This window comes from Salmo trutta, chromosome 1 (assembly GCF_901001165.1).
Source record: "Salmo trutta chromosome 1, fSalTru1.1, whole genome shotgun sequence".
Classification (NCBI taxonomy): domain Eukaryota; kingdom Metazoa; phylum Chordata; class Actinopteri; order Salmoniformes; family Salmonidae; genus Salmo; species Salmo trutta.
The window spans coordinates 74,879,180-74,896,780 of NC_042957.1; the positions used below are offsets into that span (position 1 = coordinate 74,879,180).

The following is a 17,601-nucleotide window of genomic DNA, read 5'->3' on the forward strand; positions in this document are numbered from 1 at the left end:
CGGGGGGCTAGGGTCAGTCTGTTACATCTGGAGTATTTCTCTTGTCTTATCCGGTGTCCTGTGTGAATTTAAATATGCTCTCTCTAATTCTCTCTTTCTCTCTTTCTGTCTTTCTCTCGGAGGACCTGAGCCCTAGGACCATGCCTCAGGACTACCTGGCATGATGACTCCTTGCTGTCCCCAGTCCACCTGGCCGTGCTGCTGCTCCAGTTTCAACTGTTCTGCCTGCGGCTATGGAACCCTGACCTGTTCACCGGACGTGCTTGTTGCACTCTCGACAACTACTATGATTATTATTATTTGACCATGCTGGTCATTTATGAACATTTTAACATCTTGACCATGTTCTGTTATAATACCCACCCTGCACAGCCAGAAGAGGACTGGCCACCCCTCATAGCCTGGTTCCTCTCTAGGTTTCTTCCTAGGTTTTTGCCTTTCGAGTTTTTCCTAGGGAGTTTTTCCTAGCCACCGTGCTTCTTTCACCTGCATTGCTTGCTGTTTGGGGTTTTAGGCTGGGTTTCTGTACAGCACTTTGAGATATCAGCTGATGTACGAAGGGCTATATAAATACATTTGATTTGATTTGATTTGATGATGGAGCACCTTGCCATAATTGACAGCATGCCAGGGCGGATTTGCAGAGGTCTTGAAAAAGAGGGGTCAACACTGCAAATATTGACTCTTTGCATCAACTTCATGTAATTGTCAATAAAAACCTTTGACACTTATGAAATGCTTGTAATTATACTTCAGTATTCCATAGTAGCATCTGACAAAAATATCTAAAGACACTGAAGCAGCAAACTTTGTGGAAATTAATATTTGTGTCATTCTCAAAACTTTTGGCCACAACTGAACGTTTGGTTATTCCATGTGTAACTCTGTGTTGTTGTTTGTGTCGCACTGCTTTGCTTTGTCTTTGCAAGGTCACAGTTGTAAATTAGAACTTGTTCTCAACTGGCTTACCTGGTTAAATAAAGGTTAAATAAAAATAAAAAATAAAAACAAGGCACACCTTTAATGAAATGCATTCCAGGGCCCAGATTCTCAAAACACTTCTTAAGCAAAAAAATAAGAAGTTCATAAGATAGTTCCTAAGTGCAACATAGTTCCTCAACAATATCTTAAGATTTAATGATTTTCTTGCAAACTTCTCAAATATCTTCTTACAAATCTTCTTAAGATGTACGTTGCTAGGCAACAGCGTAGGCAATGGCAATCATGTTAGCATATTTCCTACTGAGGTTACTGTTCTAAAACATGTTCTTGGGTTTAAAATAATTAATACTGAAACTTCAGATGAAGTTTGTGAGTGAATTAAACATGTTCAATTGCTTTCATGAACTTTTCCTCTCACTGCCCTGAGTTTAAGAGAAGGTTTTAGCTATCTTGGAATTAAGAACATATCCAAAACTTTATTTTCAAATATCAAATTTCTTCCTAACATTTTTCTTAAAGAGAAACATCAGAAATAGCGCAAGAACATTTCCCAAAACCTTTTTGAGTAATAGCAACTTTGCTTAACTTTCTTCTTAAATCTATAGTTAAGGAAAAAATGGCATTTCTTCTTAAGAAGGTTTGTGAATCCGGGCCCAGGTGACTACCTCATGAACCTGGTTGAGAGAATGCCAAAAGTGTGCAAAGCTGTCATCAAGGCAACGCCCTTACACAGCCTGGAGGTGTGTTTGGTGATTGTCCTTTTGAAAAACAAATGATAGTCCCACTAAGCGCAAACCAGATAGGATGGTGGATCGCTGCAGAATGCTGTGGTAGCCATGCTGGTTAAGCTTGCCTTAAATTCTACATAAATTACCGACAGTGTTAGCAGCAAAGCACCCCCACACCATCACACCTCCTCCTCCATGCTTCCCAGTGGGAACCACACATGCAGAGATCATCAGTTCACCTACTCTGCATCTCACAAAAACACAGTGGTTGGACCCAATAATCTCAAATTTGGACTCATTAGACCAAAGGACAGATTTCCACCATCTAATGTCCATTGCTCATGTTTCTTGGCCCAAGCAAGTCTCTTCTTCCTATTGGTGTCCTTCAGTAGTGGTTTCTTTGCAGCAAATCGACCATAAAAGCCTGATTCACGCAGTCTCCTCTGAACAGTTGATGTTGAGATGTGTCTGTTACTTGAACTCTGTGAAGCATTTATATGGGCTGCAATTTCTGAGGCTGGTAACTCTAATGAACTTATCCTCTGCAGCAGAGGTAACTCTGGGTCTTCCTTTCCTGTGGTGGTCCTCATGAGAGCCAGTTTCACCATAGCGCTTGATGGTTTTTGCGACTGCACATAAAGTTACTTTCAAAGTTCTTGACATTTTCCGAATTGACTGACCTTCATGTCTTAAAGTAATGGTGGACTGTCATTTCTCTTTGCTTATTTGAGCTGTTCTTGCCATAATATGGACTTGGTCTTTTACAAAATAGGGCAATCTTCTGTATACCACCCCTTCCTTGTCACAACACCACTGATTGGCTCAAACGCATTAAGAAGGAAAGAAATTCCACAAATTAACTTTTAACAAGGCACACCTGTTAATTGAAATGCATTCCAGGTGACTACCTCATGAAGCTGGTTGAGAGAATGCCAAGAGTATGCAAAGCTGTCTTCAAGGCAAAAGGGTGGCTACTTTAAAGAAACTCAAATATAAAATATACTTTGATTTGTTTAAAACTTTTTTGGTTACAACATGATTCCATATGTATTATGTCATTGTTTTGATGTCGTCACTGTTATTCTACAACGTAGAAAATAGTAAAAAGTAAAGAAAAACCCTGGAATGAGTAGGTGTGTCCAAACTTTTGACTGGTACTCTATGTATGTATATATACAGTTGAAGTCGGAAGTTTACATACACTTAGGTTGGAGTCATTAAAACTAGTTTTCAAAAACCAATTTCTTGTTAACAAATTATAGTTTTTGCAAGTTGGTTAGGACATCTACTTTGTGCATGACACAAGTAATTTTTCCAACAATTGTTTACAGACAGATTATTTCACTGTTTCACAATTCCAGTGGGTCAGAAGTTTACATACACTAAGTTGACTGTGCCTTTAAACAGCTTGGAAAATTCCAGAAAATGATGTCATGGCTTTAGAAGCTTCTGATAGGCTAATTGACATCATTTGAGTCAATTGGAGGTGTACCTGTGGATGTATTTCAAGGCCTACCTACAAACTCAGTGCCTTTTTTGCTTGACATCATGGGAAAATCAAAAGTAATCAGCCAAGACCTCAAAAAAAATTTTTAGACCTCCACAAGTCTGGTTCATCCTTGGGAGCAATTTCCAAACACCTGAAAGTACCACATTCATCTGTACAAACAATAGTACGCAAGTATAAACACCATGGGAGCACGCAGCCATCATAACGCTCAGCCATTGTACTTGGTGCAAATCCCAGAACAACAGCAAAGGACCTTGTGAAGATGCTGGAGGAAACAGGTACAAAATTATCTATATCCACAGTAAAACGAGTCCTATATCGACATAACCTGAAAGGCAGCTCAGCAAGGAAGAAGCCACTGCTTCAAAATCACCTTAAAAAAAGCCAGATTACGGTTTACAACTGCACATGGGGACAAAGATCGTACTTTTTGGAGAAATGTCCTCTGGTCTGATGAAACAAAATTCGAACCGTTTGGCCGTAATGACCATTGTTATGTTTGGAGGAAAAAGGCGGATGCTTGGAATCCGAAGAACACCATCCCAACCATGAAGCACGGGGGTGGCAACATCATGTTGTGGGGGTGCTTTGCTGCAGGAGGGACTGGTGCACTTCACAAAATAGATGGCATCATGAGGGAGGAAAATTATGTGGATATATTCAAGCAACATCTCAAGACATCAGTCAGGAAGTTAAAGCTTGGTCGCAAATGGGTCTTCCAAATATACAATGACCCCAAGCATACTTCCAAAGTTGTGGCAAAATAGCTTAAGGACAACAAAGTCAAGATATTGGAGTGGCCATCACAAAGCTCTGACCTCAATCCCATAGAAAATTTGTGGGCAGAACTGAAAACGCGTGTATGAGCAAGGAGGCCTACAAACCTGATTCAGTTACACCAGCTCTGTCAGGAGGAATGGGCCAAAATTCACCCAACTTATTGTGGGAAGGTTGTGGAAGGCTACCCGAAATGTTTGACCCAAGTTTAACAATTTAAAGGCAATGCTACCAAATACTAATTGAGTGTATGTAAACTTCTAACCCACTGGGAATGTGATGAAAGAAATAAAAGCTGAAATAAATAATTCTCTCTACTATTATTCTGACATTTCACATTCTTCAAATAAAGTGATCCTAACTGACCTTCGACAGGGAATATTTACTAGGATTAAATGTCAGGAATTGTGAAAAACTGAGTTTAAATGTATTTGGCTAAGATGTATGTAAACTTCCGACTTAACTGTATATATATATATTTAACATTAACCATTAACCATGTGTGTTCTCTTGTTTTGTACTGTTCTGTAGTTTTGACCAAATGATTCGTCTGACAAACAAAGTCATTTGCGTCTTGCAGGCCCAGGCATGGATCAAAGCTGGCGAGAGTATTTGTATCATTATTTTATCAACGAAAGCATAAAGATGTTGAAGAAGCTACATTTGCAATGGGATCCATCCCAGTTGGTGTTTTGTGGAACCATGCATTTTTTTCTGTGCGGCCCGTTGTCCAGCCCTTTGTCCACTGATCTCCACGTATGTATGCTCTGCAAAAACACATTCATGTTTTTAGTACACAATTATCGATTTTATTACATAGTATGCACTGAATCCAAAATACCTTTAGTTTTGGTGATCCTCTCAGCTCTGGCTCATTTTCAAGTCCTCTGGTGGTTACAGTCCTAACCCTGGAATGGGTAGCACCAAAATAAATACATAAAAGACCTACAACACCTACAGTAGCCCTACAGTATATCAACAACAGAAAAATGTATCTCTACATGTAGGTCTCCTGATTTAAACCGGATCTAATTTGTTTGGCATCAACTGAAAACATTCATCCATAACGATACAATTCTGAACCCTACCCTCATTCTTGGTAAAAGTCTATTGTCCTGCTAATAGCCCATAATGGGTGAATGGATGGCTTATTTTGTATTCAACTGTATTGATCAAATGTATTAATTAGTCATTTACCATTCTCATTCTCGGACAGGAAATGTTGTTTACAGAGTCCACGATCTCATTTTCAAGTTCTTGTTTAAAAAATTATATTTTTGAGATTATTTCACTTTCAAATAACCGAAAGTGAGCGATTGTAATCTGAATAAAGGGCCATTCTTGAACATTGGGTGAGATATTCTTACTAATTTGTAAATAAAGCCAGTTTGGTATTTAGAATTATTTATTTCTGTTTTGAGGGAGAGAAACCAAAAGCCAACTGTGCCTATTTTTTGGACAAGAACATCCCAGCCGGCCAAACCCTCCCCTAACCCAGACAATTGTGCATCGCCTCATGGGTCTCCTGGTCGCAGCCAGCATGGGTATCAAACCAGCATCTGAAGCAACACAGTTTGCACTGCAATGCAATATCTTAGACCGCTGTGCCACTCGGGAGGCCCCATCACATCAAAAATACTACTTAAACAGAGACAATCAATGACATCAGCAAGAGATATGCTGGACCCTATGTCAGAGAGGTGTTTTTGGGACCACATATCTATTGTCCTGCTAATAGCCCTTGTGAAAAACAAGTGTTTGAAAACATCAACAATATTTGGAGATTATTTCGTTTTCAAATAACCAAAAGTTATTGGCTGTAATAGAGAATTTTAACCTTTTTTTTGTAAGAAGATAGTATATGGGATTGATTTTAAGAAATGTAGCTTAATTCATTTGATTAATATTATGGCATTTCTATTCCAAGAAAAACAAAAAACAAAACCCTCAGCAACAGGGGGCAGCAGTGTATTTTTTTATTATTATTATTGTTTTTATTTACCCTTTATTTAACGAGGCAAGTCAGTTAGGAATAAATTGTTATTTACAATGACGGCCTACCCCGGCCAAACCTGGATGACTCTAGGCCAATTGTGCGCCGCCCTATGGGACTCCCAATCACGGCCGGTTGTGATACAGCCAACCTAACTAAGAAATACATTTGACGATGCAATTCTCCCCCTACCCCCCTTCTTGGCAAGTGTCAGGTGCGTCGTAGAAAGTGGACCAAGGCGCAGCGGGTATCGTGCTCATCTTCTTTTATTTATAAAAGTGAACACTTAAAATAAATCGATGTAAACCAACAGTTCTGTAAGGACACATGGACTATACGAAAATCAACTACCCACAAACACAAGAGAAAAAGCCCACTTAAATATGGCCTCCAATTAGAAGCAACGACAACCAGCTGCTTCTAATTGGAGGTCGTCCCCAAAACTAACATAGAAATACAAAAACTAGAAAACCCACATAGAAATAGAACATACACCAAAAACCCTGAAACACAAAACAAACACCCCCTGCCACGCCCTGACAAAACTACACTAACAAATAACCCCTTTTACTGGTCAGGACGTGACAGTACCCCCCCCCCCCCCCAAAGGTGCAGACCCCGGATGCACCTGAAACAAAAAACTAACAAAACAATAACCCCAAAATTAAAGGGAGGGTGGCTACCGTCACCGACGGCTACCGTGCTACACCCCCCCAATCCTCCAACTACGGAGGTGGCTCTGGCTCCGGCCTTAGTCCCCATTCAAGCCTGTCCACCCCCGCTGAAGGCTCAGGGCTGTAGCCCACCGCTGAAGGCTCTGGGCTGAGGGGCGACTCTGGCCGCGCCGGACTGGCGGGCGACTCTGGCCGCGCCGGACTGGCGGGCGACTCTGGCCGCGCCGGACTGGCGGGTGACTCTGGCCGCGCCGGACTGGCTGTACCGGGTTATGGAGGCGCACTGGTGGCCTGATGCGTGGGACTGGCTTAGGAGGCGCCAGACTAGTGACACGCACCACAGGGCTAGTGCGAGGAGCAGGAACAGGATGTACTGGACTGGGCAAGCGCACTAAAGGCCTGATGTGTGGGGCTGGCTTTGGAGGCGCCAGACTAGTGACACGCACCGCAGGGCTAGTGCGAGGAGCAGGAACAGGACGTACTGGACTGGGCAAGCACACTAAAGGCCTGGTGCGTGGGGCTGGCTTTGGAGGCGCCAGCCTTGAAACACTTACCTCAGGGCTAGTGCGAGGAGCAGGAACAGGGTAAACTGGACCCTGGAGACGCACTGGAGGACTGGAGCATACAGCCTGCACAACCCTTCCTGGCTGAGTGCTTAACATAGCCTGGCCATACTGAGGAGCTTTTACCGATCGCACCGGCCTTTGAATGCCTCTGGGCAATACAGTGCGCATTTCCGCATAGCTCGGTGCTTTCTTGATCCGTCGCTCCCCGTAATATGCACGGGGAGTTGGCTCAGGTCTCCATACTGACTCTGCCCAACACCCCGTGTGCCCCCCCCCCCCAAATTTTTTTTGGGGGATGCCTCTCGGTCTCCTCTAGCTCCCTTAGTTTGTCCTCCCAGAATCGTCGTTCATCCTCCCACGTCCATCCTTTCTTTCTCTGCTCCAATCCCCGCTGCTTGGTCCTGGTTTGGTGGGTAGTTCTGTCATAAGCGTCGTAATGATCGGACCAAACTGCAGCAGGGATGTGAATCATCTTCTTGATTTATTCAAGAAATGAACACTGAACAAAAGAACGACAAAAAACAGTCCTGTAAGGTACATAGACTATACATGGAACAACTACCCACAAACACAAGAGAAAAACCCCCCCACTTAAATATGGCCTCCAATTAGAAGCAACGACAACCAGCTGCTTCTAATTGGAGGTCGTTCCCAAAACTAACATAGAAATACAAAAACTAGAAAACCCACATAGAAATAGAAAACATACACCAAAAACCCCGAAACACACAAAACAAACACCCCCTGCCACGCCCTGACCAAACTACACTAACAAATAACCCCTTTTACTGGTCAGGACGTGACAGCAAGAGTCTATTGTCCTGCTAATAGCCCATAATGGCGCTGTACAACATGACCGGTTGGGAGTAGGCTACAGTACTACAGTAAGAGCAAAAATAATCCTAACATTTCCACACCATAATTCTAACCAATACGCAAGCAGAGATTCAGTGAAAATAAAAATCAAATTGATTTATCAAGACCAGTCCCCATGCTTGTCTCAGAGCAGTGCTGTCTTCACCTCTGAATGCTGTCTTTTTTCCAATCCACTTGCCTCTTCCGTTAACTTTTAAAGAGTATTTTCCAGTAAGCAACAATCTGTTTACCTTCATTAGCCTACTTTGTTCCAATATTTCTGTCATTCAGTGATATTTATTCCCATAGTAATTCCTTATGGATCCATATGGAAAATTACATGCGCAAGAGACGGTGGTAATATTTTTCCTTTTAAAGACTATAATACATGGCGTCCAGGTCAGGATAACCAAAAAACGTATTTATTTTGATCCAAAGCCATGAATGAGTGAGTTACTCAGCTTTATGTAGGTGCCAAGGCTATATGACTGCGCCATCAACTTGATTATTTAGCAGACATCACTTGCTAATATTCAGTCAACACATATATCTTAAGAATATCATGGAATACAATTGAACATTTTCATTTTTCTTAGAATAAAAACCTTAGTGTAACAACAGTTTTAGTAAGTAATACTGACGAATAGAAACAAAAAAATATGTGTATTTTTCCTCCGGATGAAGGAATAGCAATTCTTACACTATTGTTCTAAATTCAACCACCTTCTTCATCCTCATCATTCAGTTAATTGAAATTCAATTTAGAAGTTGTGCACAATTATCAGTTTCTATTTGGTTTATGTCGTCCATTCATTGTCAGTTAGAGACACATTAGCGCCTTGGGACCCAAAAGCATAATCAGTGCTCTAACTCCCCCTGCAATGAGGCAGTGATGCAGGGTACCATACTAAACCACAAATTACCTCTAAATCCCGCAGCATAATCTCAAATCTTTAAATTGAGCAATGACTGTACATACTTGAGTTTCTCCAGTCTCCAGTGTGGATCCTCCAGTCCAGCAGAGAGCAGTCTGACTCCTGAGTCTCCTGGGTGATAGGTACTCCAGCTCTCTCAGGTGTGAAGGGTTTGACCTCAGAGATGAGGCCAAAGAAACAAAGCCTTCCTCTTTGACTCCACGGAGCGTCAACCTGCAGACTTTAACATGATTTAAAACAGCTCTTCTTTGGTGGTGAAAAGAAAGGGTCAGCTTTTAAAAATTATTTAATTAAATAAAATGGTTTGATATTCTGTCAGTCAAAGGTCAGATGGTGGGGTGTCAGATATACATTGAATTGTGTATTTTGGTCCTTTATAAACACATGTGGATCTTGTGAACAGTTATCACTTGTTGACCAACTACAGGAACACTGACCTCAGAGTCTCCAGTTTACAGTGGGGATTCCCCAGTCCAGCAGAGAGCAGCTTCACAACTGAATCATTCAGGTCGTTGTTACTCAGATCCAGCTCTCTCAGGTGTGAAGGTTTTGAACTGAGAACTGAGGCCAGCCCTTCACAGGATGTGTCTGAGTTCACAGTCAGTGAGTCTGACAACATAGAGGAAATACCATGGCAGACAGGTTGTATTATGTTACGCTTAGCTTTCCCTGCTTACACTGTAATCGTGCATGACTAATGTGAACACCGTGCAGAAATGGCTAGATGCTTCTACTTAACTTGATCAGTTTCTATTATAATTTGTTCAAGAGTTTTCAGCTGATAGATAATGTAGTCAGCAAACGAAAATGCTGTTCCTACAAAGATACTCACCTCAGTGTTCTCCTGGTCTGATGAGTCACTCACCTCACTGTTGTATTGGTCAGATGAGTGGTGAGTGTGTGTCCAGTTTGTGTGTGAGTGGTAAGTGTGTCCAGTTTGTGTGTGTCAAGTGTGTGTATTTGTGTGTGTGTGTTCAGTGTGTATTTGTGTGTGTGTGTGTCCAGCGTGTGTGTGTGTGTCCAGTGTGTATCCAGTGTGTGTGTGTCCAGTGTGTATCCAGTGTGTGTGTGCCCAGTGTGTGTGTGGTGCATCTGAACCGTTCTCACAGGGTTCAGGATCACAGAAAGAGACAGACACAGAGTTACCATGGTTATTATTTACAGGAATAAACTGGACCAAACTGGTGTATGTGTTACTCTATGTATGTAAATGTCATATTCTGATCAAACATGAAACACATGATCAGAGTGAAACATCATGTTGTGTTTGACACAGGGACCACCTGACACAGGGACACTGAAGAGTCATCCCAAACATTAAACCCTGGATAGAGGGGCTCAGTGAATGTAGTGTGGAATGTGTGCAAGTGGATCAGTGTGTCAGAGGAGACTCTGTAGAAGGACAGAGTCCCGGCTGGCCAGTCCAGATACACTCCTACTCTGTGGGAGCTGGAGGAGGGGACGTCTATGGTAGTGGTATTATTATTGTGACATGCAGAGTAACTGTTGTCAGAGCAGAACAGACTCCAGGACTTGTCATTGGATCCAAGCCCACAGTCCTTAACCCTTCCTCTCCTGTTGATTCCTTTATATGTCACTCCTATATTAGCCTCTCTCCCACTCCACTCTACCTCCCAGTAACAGCGCCCAGTCAGACCCTCTCTACACAGCACCTGGCTCCAGTAGTCAAATCTCTCTGGGTGATCAGGATACGGCTGTTTCTCTAACCTCCATGTCACCTTTCTGTTCTCCTCAGACAGAGTGAGGTGTTTGTGTACTGTGTTTGGGTCCAGTGTGAGATCACAGGCATCTGATGGATGAAACCAGACACAATTTTAGAAATCATCATCATCATCATTCACATTAGAATGTTAACCCACTTTTCACTAATTCATTTAATGTAGATGATTCTAGGTTTCAAAAGGAGAAGTTCATGTAACTTGATACTTGTTGAATGATCATATGTTATACTGTATGGTAATATAAAACACATTTATTCCCATTACTTACACACACTTGTATGCATAATGAACACACACACACAAACATTTCTAATGTAACACGAACACACCACGCACATACACAGACAAACATATTGTCAAAGCAACTCTTTCTACACTTTGGTGTCCCTGATTTCTGCTTCTGCAGAACTACAGCTTATATTTAATATGACCAAGTAAGTAATGATGGTGGTCTTTGACATTGACTTAATTCAAGTTAAGACTTATTCTTAATCATATATACTGCTCAAAAAAATAAAGGGAACACTAAAATAACACATCCTAGATCTGAATGAATGAAATAATCTTATTAAATACTTTTTTCTTTACATAGTTGAATGTGCTGACAACAAAATCACACAAAAATAATCAATGGAAATCCAATTTATCAACCTATGGAGGTCTGGATTTGGAGTCACACTCAAAATTAAAGTGGAAAACCACACTACAGGCTGATCCAACTTTGATGTAATGTCCTTAAAACAAGTCAAAATGAGGCTCAGTAGTGTGTGTGGCCTCCACGTGCCTGTATGACCTCCCTACAACGCCTGGGCATGCTCCTGATGAGGTGGCGGATGGTCTCCTGAGGGATCTCCTCCCAGACCTGGACTAAAGCATCCGCCAACTCCTGGACAGTCTGTGGTGCAACGTGGTGTTGGTGGATGGAGCGAGACATGATGTCCCAGATGTGCTCAATTGGATTCAGGTCTGGGAAACGGGCGGGCCAGTCCATAGCATCAATGCCTTCCTCTTGCAGGAACTGCTGACACACTCCAGCCACATGAGGTCTAGCATTGTCTTGCATTAGGAGGAACCCAGGGCCAACCGCACCAGCATATGGTCTCACAAGGGGTCTGAGGATCTCATCTCGGTACCTAATGGCAGTCAGGCTACCTCTGGCGAGCACATGGAGGGCTGTGCGGCCCCCCAAAGAAATGCCACCCCACACCATGACTGACCCACCGCCAAACCGGTCATGCTGGAGGATGTTGCAGGCAGCAGAACGTTCTCCACTGCGTCTCCAGACTCTGTCACGTCTGTCACATGTGCTCAGTGTGAACCTGCTTTCATCTGTGAAGAGCACAGGGCGCCAGTGGCGAATATGCCAATCTTGGTGTTCTCTGGCAAATGCCAAACGTCCTGCACGGTGTTGGGCTGTAAGCACAACCCCCACCTGTGGACGTCGGGCCCTCATACCACCCTCATGGAGTCTGTTTCTGACCGTTTGAGCAGACACATGCACATTTGTGGCCTGCTGGAGGTAATTTTGCAGGGCTCTGGCAGTGCTCCTCCTGCTCCTCCTTGCACAAAGGCGGAGGTAGCGGTCCTGCTGCTGGGTTGTTGCCCTCCTACGGCCTCCTCCACGTCTCCTGATGTACTGGCCTGTCTCCTGGTAGCGCCTCCATGCTCTGGACCCTACGCTGACAGACACAGCAAACCTTCTTGCCACAGCTCGCATTGATGTGCCATCCTGGATGAGCTGCACTACCTGAGACACTTGTGTGGGTTGTAGACTTCGTCTCATTCTACCACTAGAGTGAAAGCACCGCCAGCATTCAAAAGTGACCAAAACATCAGCCAGGAAGCATACGAACTGAGAAGTGGTCTGTGGTCCCCACCTGCAGAACCACTCCTTTATTGGGGGTGTCTTGCTAATTGCCTATAATTTCCACCTGTTGTCTATTCCATTTGCACAACAGCATGTGAAATTTATTGTCAATCAGTGTTGCTTCCTAAGTGGACAGTTTGATTTCACAGAAGTGTGATTGACTTGGAGTTACATTGTGTTGTTTAAGTGTTCCCTTTATTTTTTTGAGCAGTGTACTTCACAGCAGTCAACACTCACATTTTCTAAGCCCTGGTGTCATTGTGTACTCTCCACTATGTTCCACACTGTGGAGGTAAGCAGAAGAACAGACAGTCATTGAGTGATACATGTTAACGCACACACACACACACACACACACACACACACACACACACACACACACACACACAACTTTGTCCAAGGGGTGGTAAGAATGTTTGTCTTAACTAGTCTGATAACTCAAACATGTCTGATATGAACATTGACATAAACCCTCTACATACTTCAGTTTCTCCAGTCTGCAGTGTGGATCCTCCAGTCCAGCAGAGAGCAGTCTGACTCCTGAGTCTCCTGGGTGATTGTAGCTCAGGTCCAGCTCTCTCAGGTGTGAGGGGTTTGACCTCAGAGCTGAGACCAGAGAAGCACAGCCTTCCTCTGTGACTAGACAGCCTGACAGCCTGCAAATAGTAAAATAATTTTAAATTCACACTGCTATTCTCTGGTGGTGAAAATCTTCAACATATTCAGATATATCAGTGTCCTGAAACCTGCCATATCTATTCATAAATGTATATAACATTACAAATGACAAATTATCAATGTATTGCTTGTAGAGAGAAAAATATAAAGTAGACATAATGTCACCTTTTATTTGAGGGTATTTTCATACATATCTCTTTCACGTTTCAAAAGGAAAGCACTTGATGTATTTAGTCTCCCCATTTGAAGAAGGCATAATTATTCTGACCAATTCACTTATAGTGTTTAGTATTTGGTCCCAAACTCATTGGTTGCATTAGCAGTTTGTTTTGTTTGTGTTTTGGGTTATGTTTTGCCCAATAGTAACTGAATGGTGGATGATGACTGGTTTAATCTTCTGTCTAAGTGAGTAGATAACATGCTTCTAAACACTACTAAATGAATCCTGATGATGCCATAATTAAGAAAAATAGTTAATCAATCACGAAAAATCATGAGCGAGAAAGTTACAGAGGCTACAACAAAACAGCGAATCTCTCACCATTACCAATAACAGAGGTATGATCTTTGTGTCTCTGTAACTTTCTCATTCATCATCATTCACGATTCATTCATGATTATTCATAATCATGGTAGCATCCATATGAATGTAGAAGTGTTCAGAAACATTTTCTATACTTACTGACAATACAAGTGAAGTGACTCCAAAATGACACAGGACATTATTCACCATTCAGTTTCTATTGGGAAAAACATCACCCAAAACAACCAAAACAAACTGCAAATGCATTCAAAAAGTTTGTAGAGTCACAAGCTTAATGTAATCACTGCAGACAAGGAATACGGGACCAAACACTAAACTTTTGACTATTTTAATACAATATAAGTGCATTTGTCCAAATAATTACAACCTCTTCAAATGGGAGAACTAGATACGTAAATTGTATTCAGTATACAGTCCACACCATACCTATTTTGACAGCGAAGCTAACATTTTAAACATGTCTCTATACTCCAGCATTTTAGATTTCAGATCAAATGTTTCATATGAGGTGACAGTATATAATGTCACCTTTTATTTGATGGTATTTTCATACATATCTGTTTCACCGTTTAGAAATGAAAGCACTTTATGTATCTAGTCCCCCCATTTGAAGAAGTCATAAGTATTCTGACCAATTCACGTATAGTGTATTAAAGTAGTCAAAAGTTTAGTGCTTTGTCCCATATTCCTTGCACACAATGACTACATCAAGCTTGATTTGGTTGTGTTTTGGGTTATGTTTTGCCCAATAGTAACTGAATGGTGGATGATAACTGGGGTAATTTTCATTCTAAATGAGTAGATAACATGTTTCTAAACATTATTAAATTAATCCTAGTGATGCCTTGATTAAGAAAAATCATGAATGAATCCTGAATAATAATGAGAGAAAGTTACAGAGTCTACAACAAAACACGCTAGCCTTTCACCATTACGCTCAAATATAAGGTGACATTCTGTACTGTCGCCTAATATGAAACAAATCTCAAATCCAAAATGCTGGAGCATAGCGCCAAATGTAAAATTGTAAGCTTCACTGTCCAAACACATATGGTGTGGACTACGTGTGCCTGGTAAACACGTGGATCTGGTGAACAGTTATCACTTGTTGACCAACTTCAGGAATACTGACCTCAGAATCTCCAGTTTACAGTTGGGATTCCCTAGTCCAGCATAGAGCAGCTTCACTCCTGAATCCTTCAGGTCATTGTTACTCAGATCCAGCTCTCTCAGGTGTGAGGGGTTTGACTTCAGAGCTGAGACCAGAGAAGCACAGCCTTTCTCTTTGACTCCACAGCCTGACAGCCTGACAGAAAGATCATCATGATTTCACAAACACACTGTTAATTTAACACCAGCAGTGTAGAAAGACAATGGCAGATGCATTTGGTTATTCTCTCAAACAACAGATTAATCTTCCGTCTCCTAGAATTGTATGGTCACATTGTTATACAAATGTGAACATCTATCCATTGATTCATTGTGTTTTACAATAATACTGAATTTTCTCAAAACTGAATATTTCTTCCTGATGGTTAGTACTTAAATTTAATTTTATGTACTCACAGAGCAGCTCTGGAGCCTTTGACCACTGGCAGCAGCCTCAAAAGACCTTCCTCTGATCTGGAATATTTCTTCAGGTCAAACACATCTAGCTCCTTTTCTGAGGTCAGCAACACAAAGACCAGAGCTGACCACTGTGCAGGTGACAGTTTGGCTTCTGAAATACTTCCTGAGCTCAGGTAGCTTTGGATCTCCTCCACTAGAGAATGGTCATTCAGTTCATTCAGACAGTGAAACAGATTGATGCACCTCTCTGGAGAGGGATTCTCCCTGATCTTATTCTTGATGGACTTGACCGTTTCTTCATGGCTCTGTGAGCTGCTTCTTGTCTTTGTCAGTAGACCTCCTAAGTGCTTCTGATTGGACTCCAGTGAGAGGCCCAGAAGGAAGCGGAGGAAAAGGTCCAGGTTTCCCGTTTCACTTTGTAAGGCTTTATCCACAGCACTCTTGTAGAAAGTAACTTCAGGCTTGTCTCTGAACAGCGCAGTAAAGTTCCTGTACTTTGATTGCAGTTCGGCCATTGGATTCTCATTGTTGTTGATGAATGAGAGGAACACATATAAAGCAGCCAGAAACTCCTGAATGCTCAGATGTACGAAGCAGTACACCTTGTCCTGGTACAGCCCACATTCCTCTTTAAAGATCTGTGTGCACAATCCTGAGTATACTGAGGCTTCATTGACATCAATGCCAGCCTCTTTCAGGTCTTCTTCATAGAAAATCAGATTGCCATTCACCAGCTGTTGAAAAGCCAGTTTTCCCAGTGACAGAATGCTCTCTTTATTCCAGTGTGGACCTGTCTCTTCTTTCCCAAGATACTTTTCATTCTTCTGTTTGGTATGAAACACCACAAGGTGTGTGTACATCTCTGTTAGAGTCTTGGGCATCTCTTCTCTCTTGTGTTTCAGCATGTGTTCAAGGACTATTGAAGAAATCCAACAGAAGACTGGAATGTGGCACATGATGTGGAGGCTCCTTGATGTCTTTATGTGTGAGATGATTCTGCTGGCCAAGTCCTCATCACTGAATCTCTTCCTAAAGTACTCCTCCTTCTGTGGGTCATTGAACCCTCGTACCTCTGTCACCTGGTCAACACACCCTGAGGGGATTTTATTGGCTGCTGCAGGTCGGGTAGTTATCCAGAGGAGAGCAGTGGGAAGCAGAATTCCCTCGATTAGATTTGTCAGCAGAACATCTACTGAGGCTGACTCTGTGACTTCACAACAGATCTTGTTCTTCTGGAAGTCTAGGGGCAGTCGGCACTCATCCAGACCATCAAAGATTAACAGAACTTTGTACTTGTCGTAGTTGGAGATTCTTGATTCTTTGGTTTCCATTGAGAAGTGATTGAGAAGTTCAATCAAAGTGTGTTTTTCCCCTTTCATCAAATTCAGCTCCCGAAAAGGGAATGAAAATACAAATTGGACATCCTGATTTGCTTTTCCTTCAGCCCAGTCCAGAATGAACTTCTGCACAGAGACTGTTTTTCCAATGCCAGCGACTCCCTTTGTCAGCACAGTTCTGATAAGTTTGTCTTGTCCAGTTAAGGGTTTGAAGATGTCGTTACATTTGATTGCAGTCTCTGGTCTTGCTTGTTTCCTGGTTGTTGTCTCAATCTGTCTCAGCTCATGTTCATTATTGACCTCTCCTTTTCCACCCTCTGTGATGTAGAGCTCTGTGTAGATCTTATTGAGAAGTGTTGGGTTTCCTTGTTTAGCGATCCCCTCAAATATACATTGAAACTTCTTCTTTAGATTAGATTTGAGTTCACATTGGCAAATCACAGCAAGCTCATCTGAATGAAGAAATAACATAGAGGATATTAATATTACGTCTGTTTTATTGCCTACAGTATTGTAAGACTGTGTTATAAAGTTGTACATTATAATCATTTATTCTCATAACTGCCTGTAGAAATGTGTAAATGTTTTCATAATGCACTGATTATATTATTATTGGTATTATTGATGGTATTATTAATGTTGTCTCTCTGTCTCTCCTCTTCTCTGTCTAAATGAATCAACACAGCACATCCCTGCTAGTTGACGAGGTCACTTGGTGTTAGGAACGTTACACTACTCTCTCTGTTCAGAAAACACAACCTGTGCTTCTCTATCACAAATCCCTCTTAACAGGACATGCTTTTGACCCTTATACACTATCCTACTTTTGCTCATCAGAGTAGCAAATGGCAGGAGGGGGTATTGACCTGAGGTAGGCTTGAAGC

The 17,601-nt window shown here is 42.0% G+C and overlaps 1 protein-coding gene and 1 long non-coding RNA gene across 2 annotated transcripts; both read right to left on the reverse strand.

Moving 5' to 3' along the window:
• Window positions 1-4,449: 4,449 nt before the first annotated feature.
• Window positions 4,450-9,062, reverse strand: LOC115207739 (uncharacterized). The gene is made up of 3 exons (XR_003881044.1): window positions 9,025-9,062; window positions 4,799-4,865; window positions 4,450-4,724 (listed from the first exon to the last, which is right to left on the reverse strand). It is a non-coding gene; the product is annotated as an uncharacterized LOC115207739 (long non-coding RNA).
• Window positions 9,063-10,118: 1,056 nt separating this feature from the next.
• On the reverse strand, window positions 10,119-15,080 carry LOC115207731 (stonustoxin subunit beta-like; the record flags this gene model as incomplete). Its single annotated transcript, XM_029775172.1, has 4 exons — window positions 10,119-10,790; window positions 12,827-12,873; window positions 13,072-13,245; window positions 14,944-15,080. Coding segments are annotated over 4 exons (912 nt in total), but the record flags the coding sequence as incomplete, so codon positions are not given.
• Window positions 15,081-17,601: the final 2,521 nt, after the last annotated feature.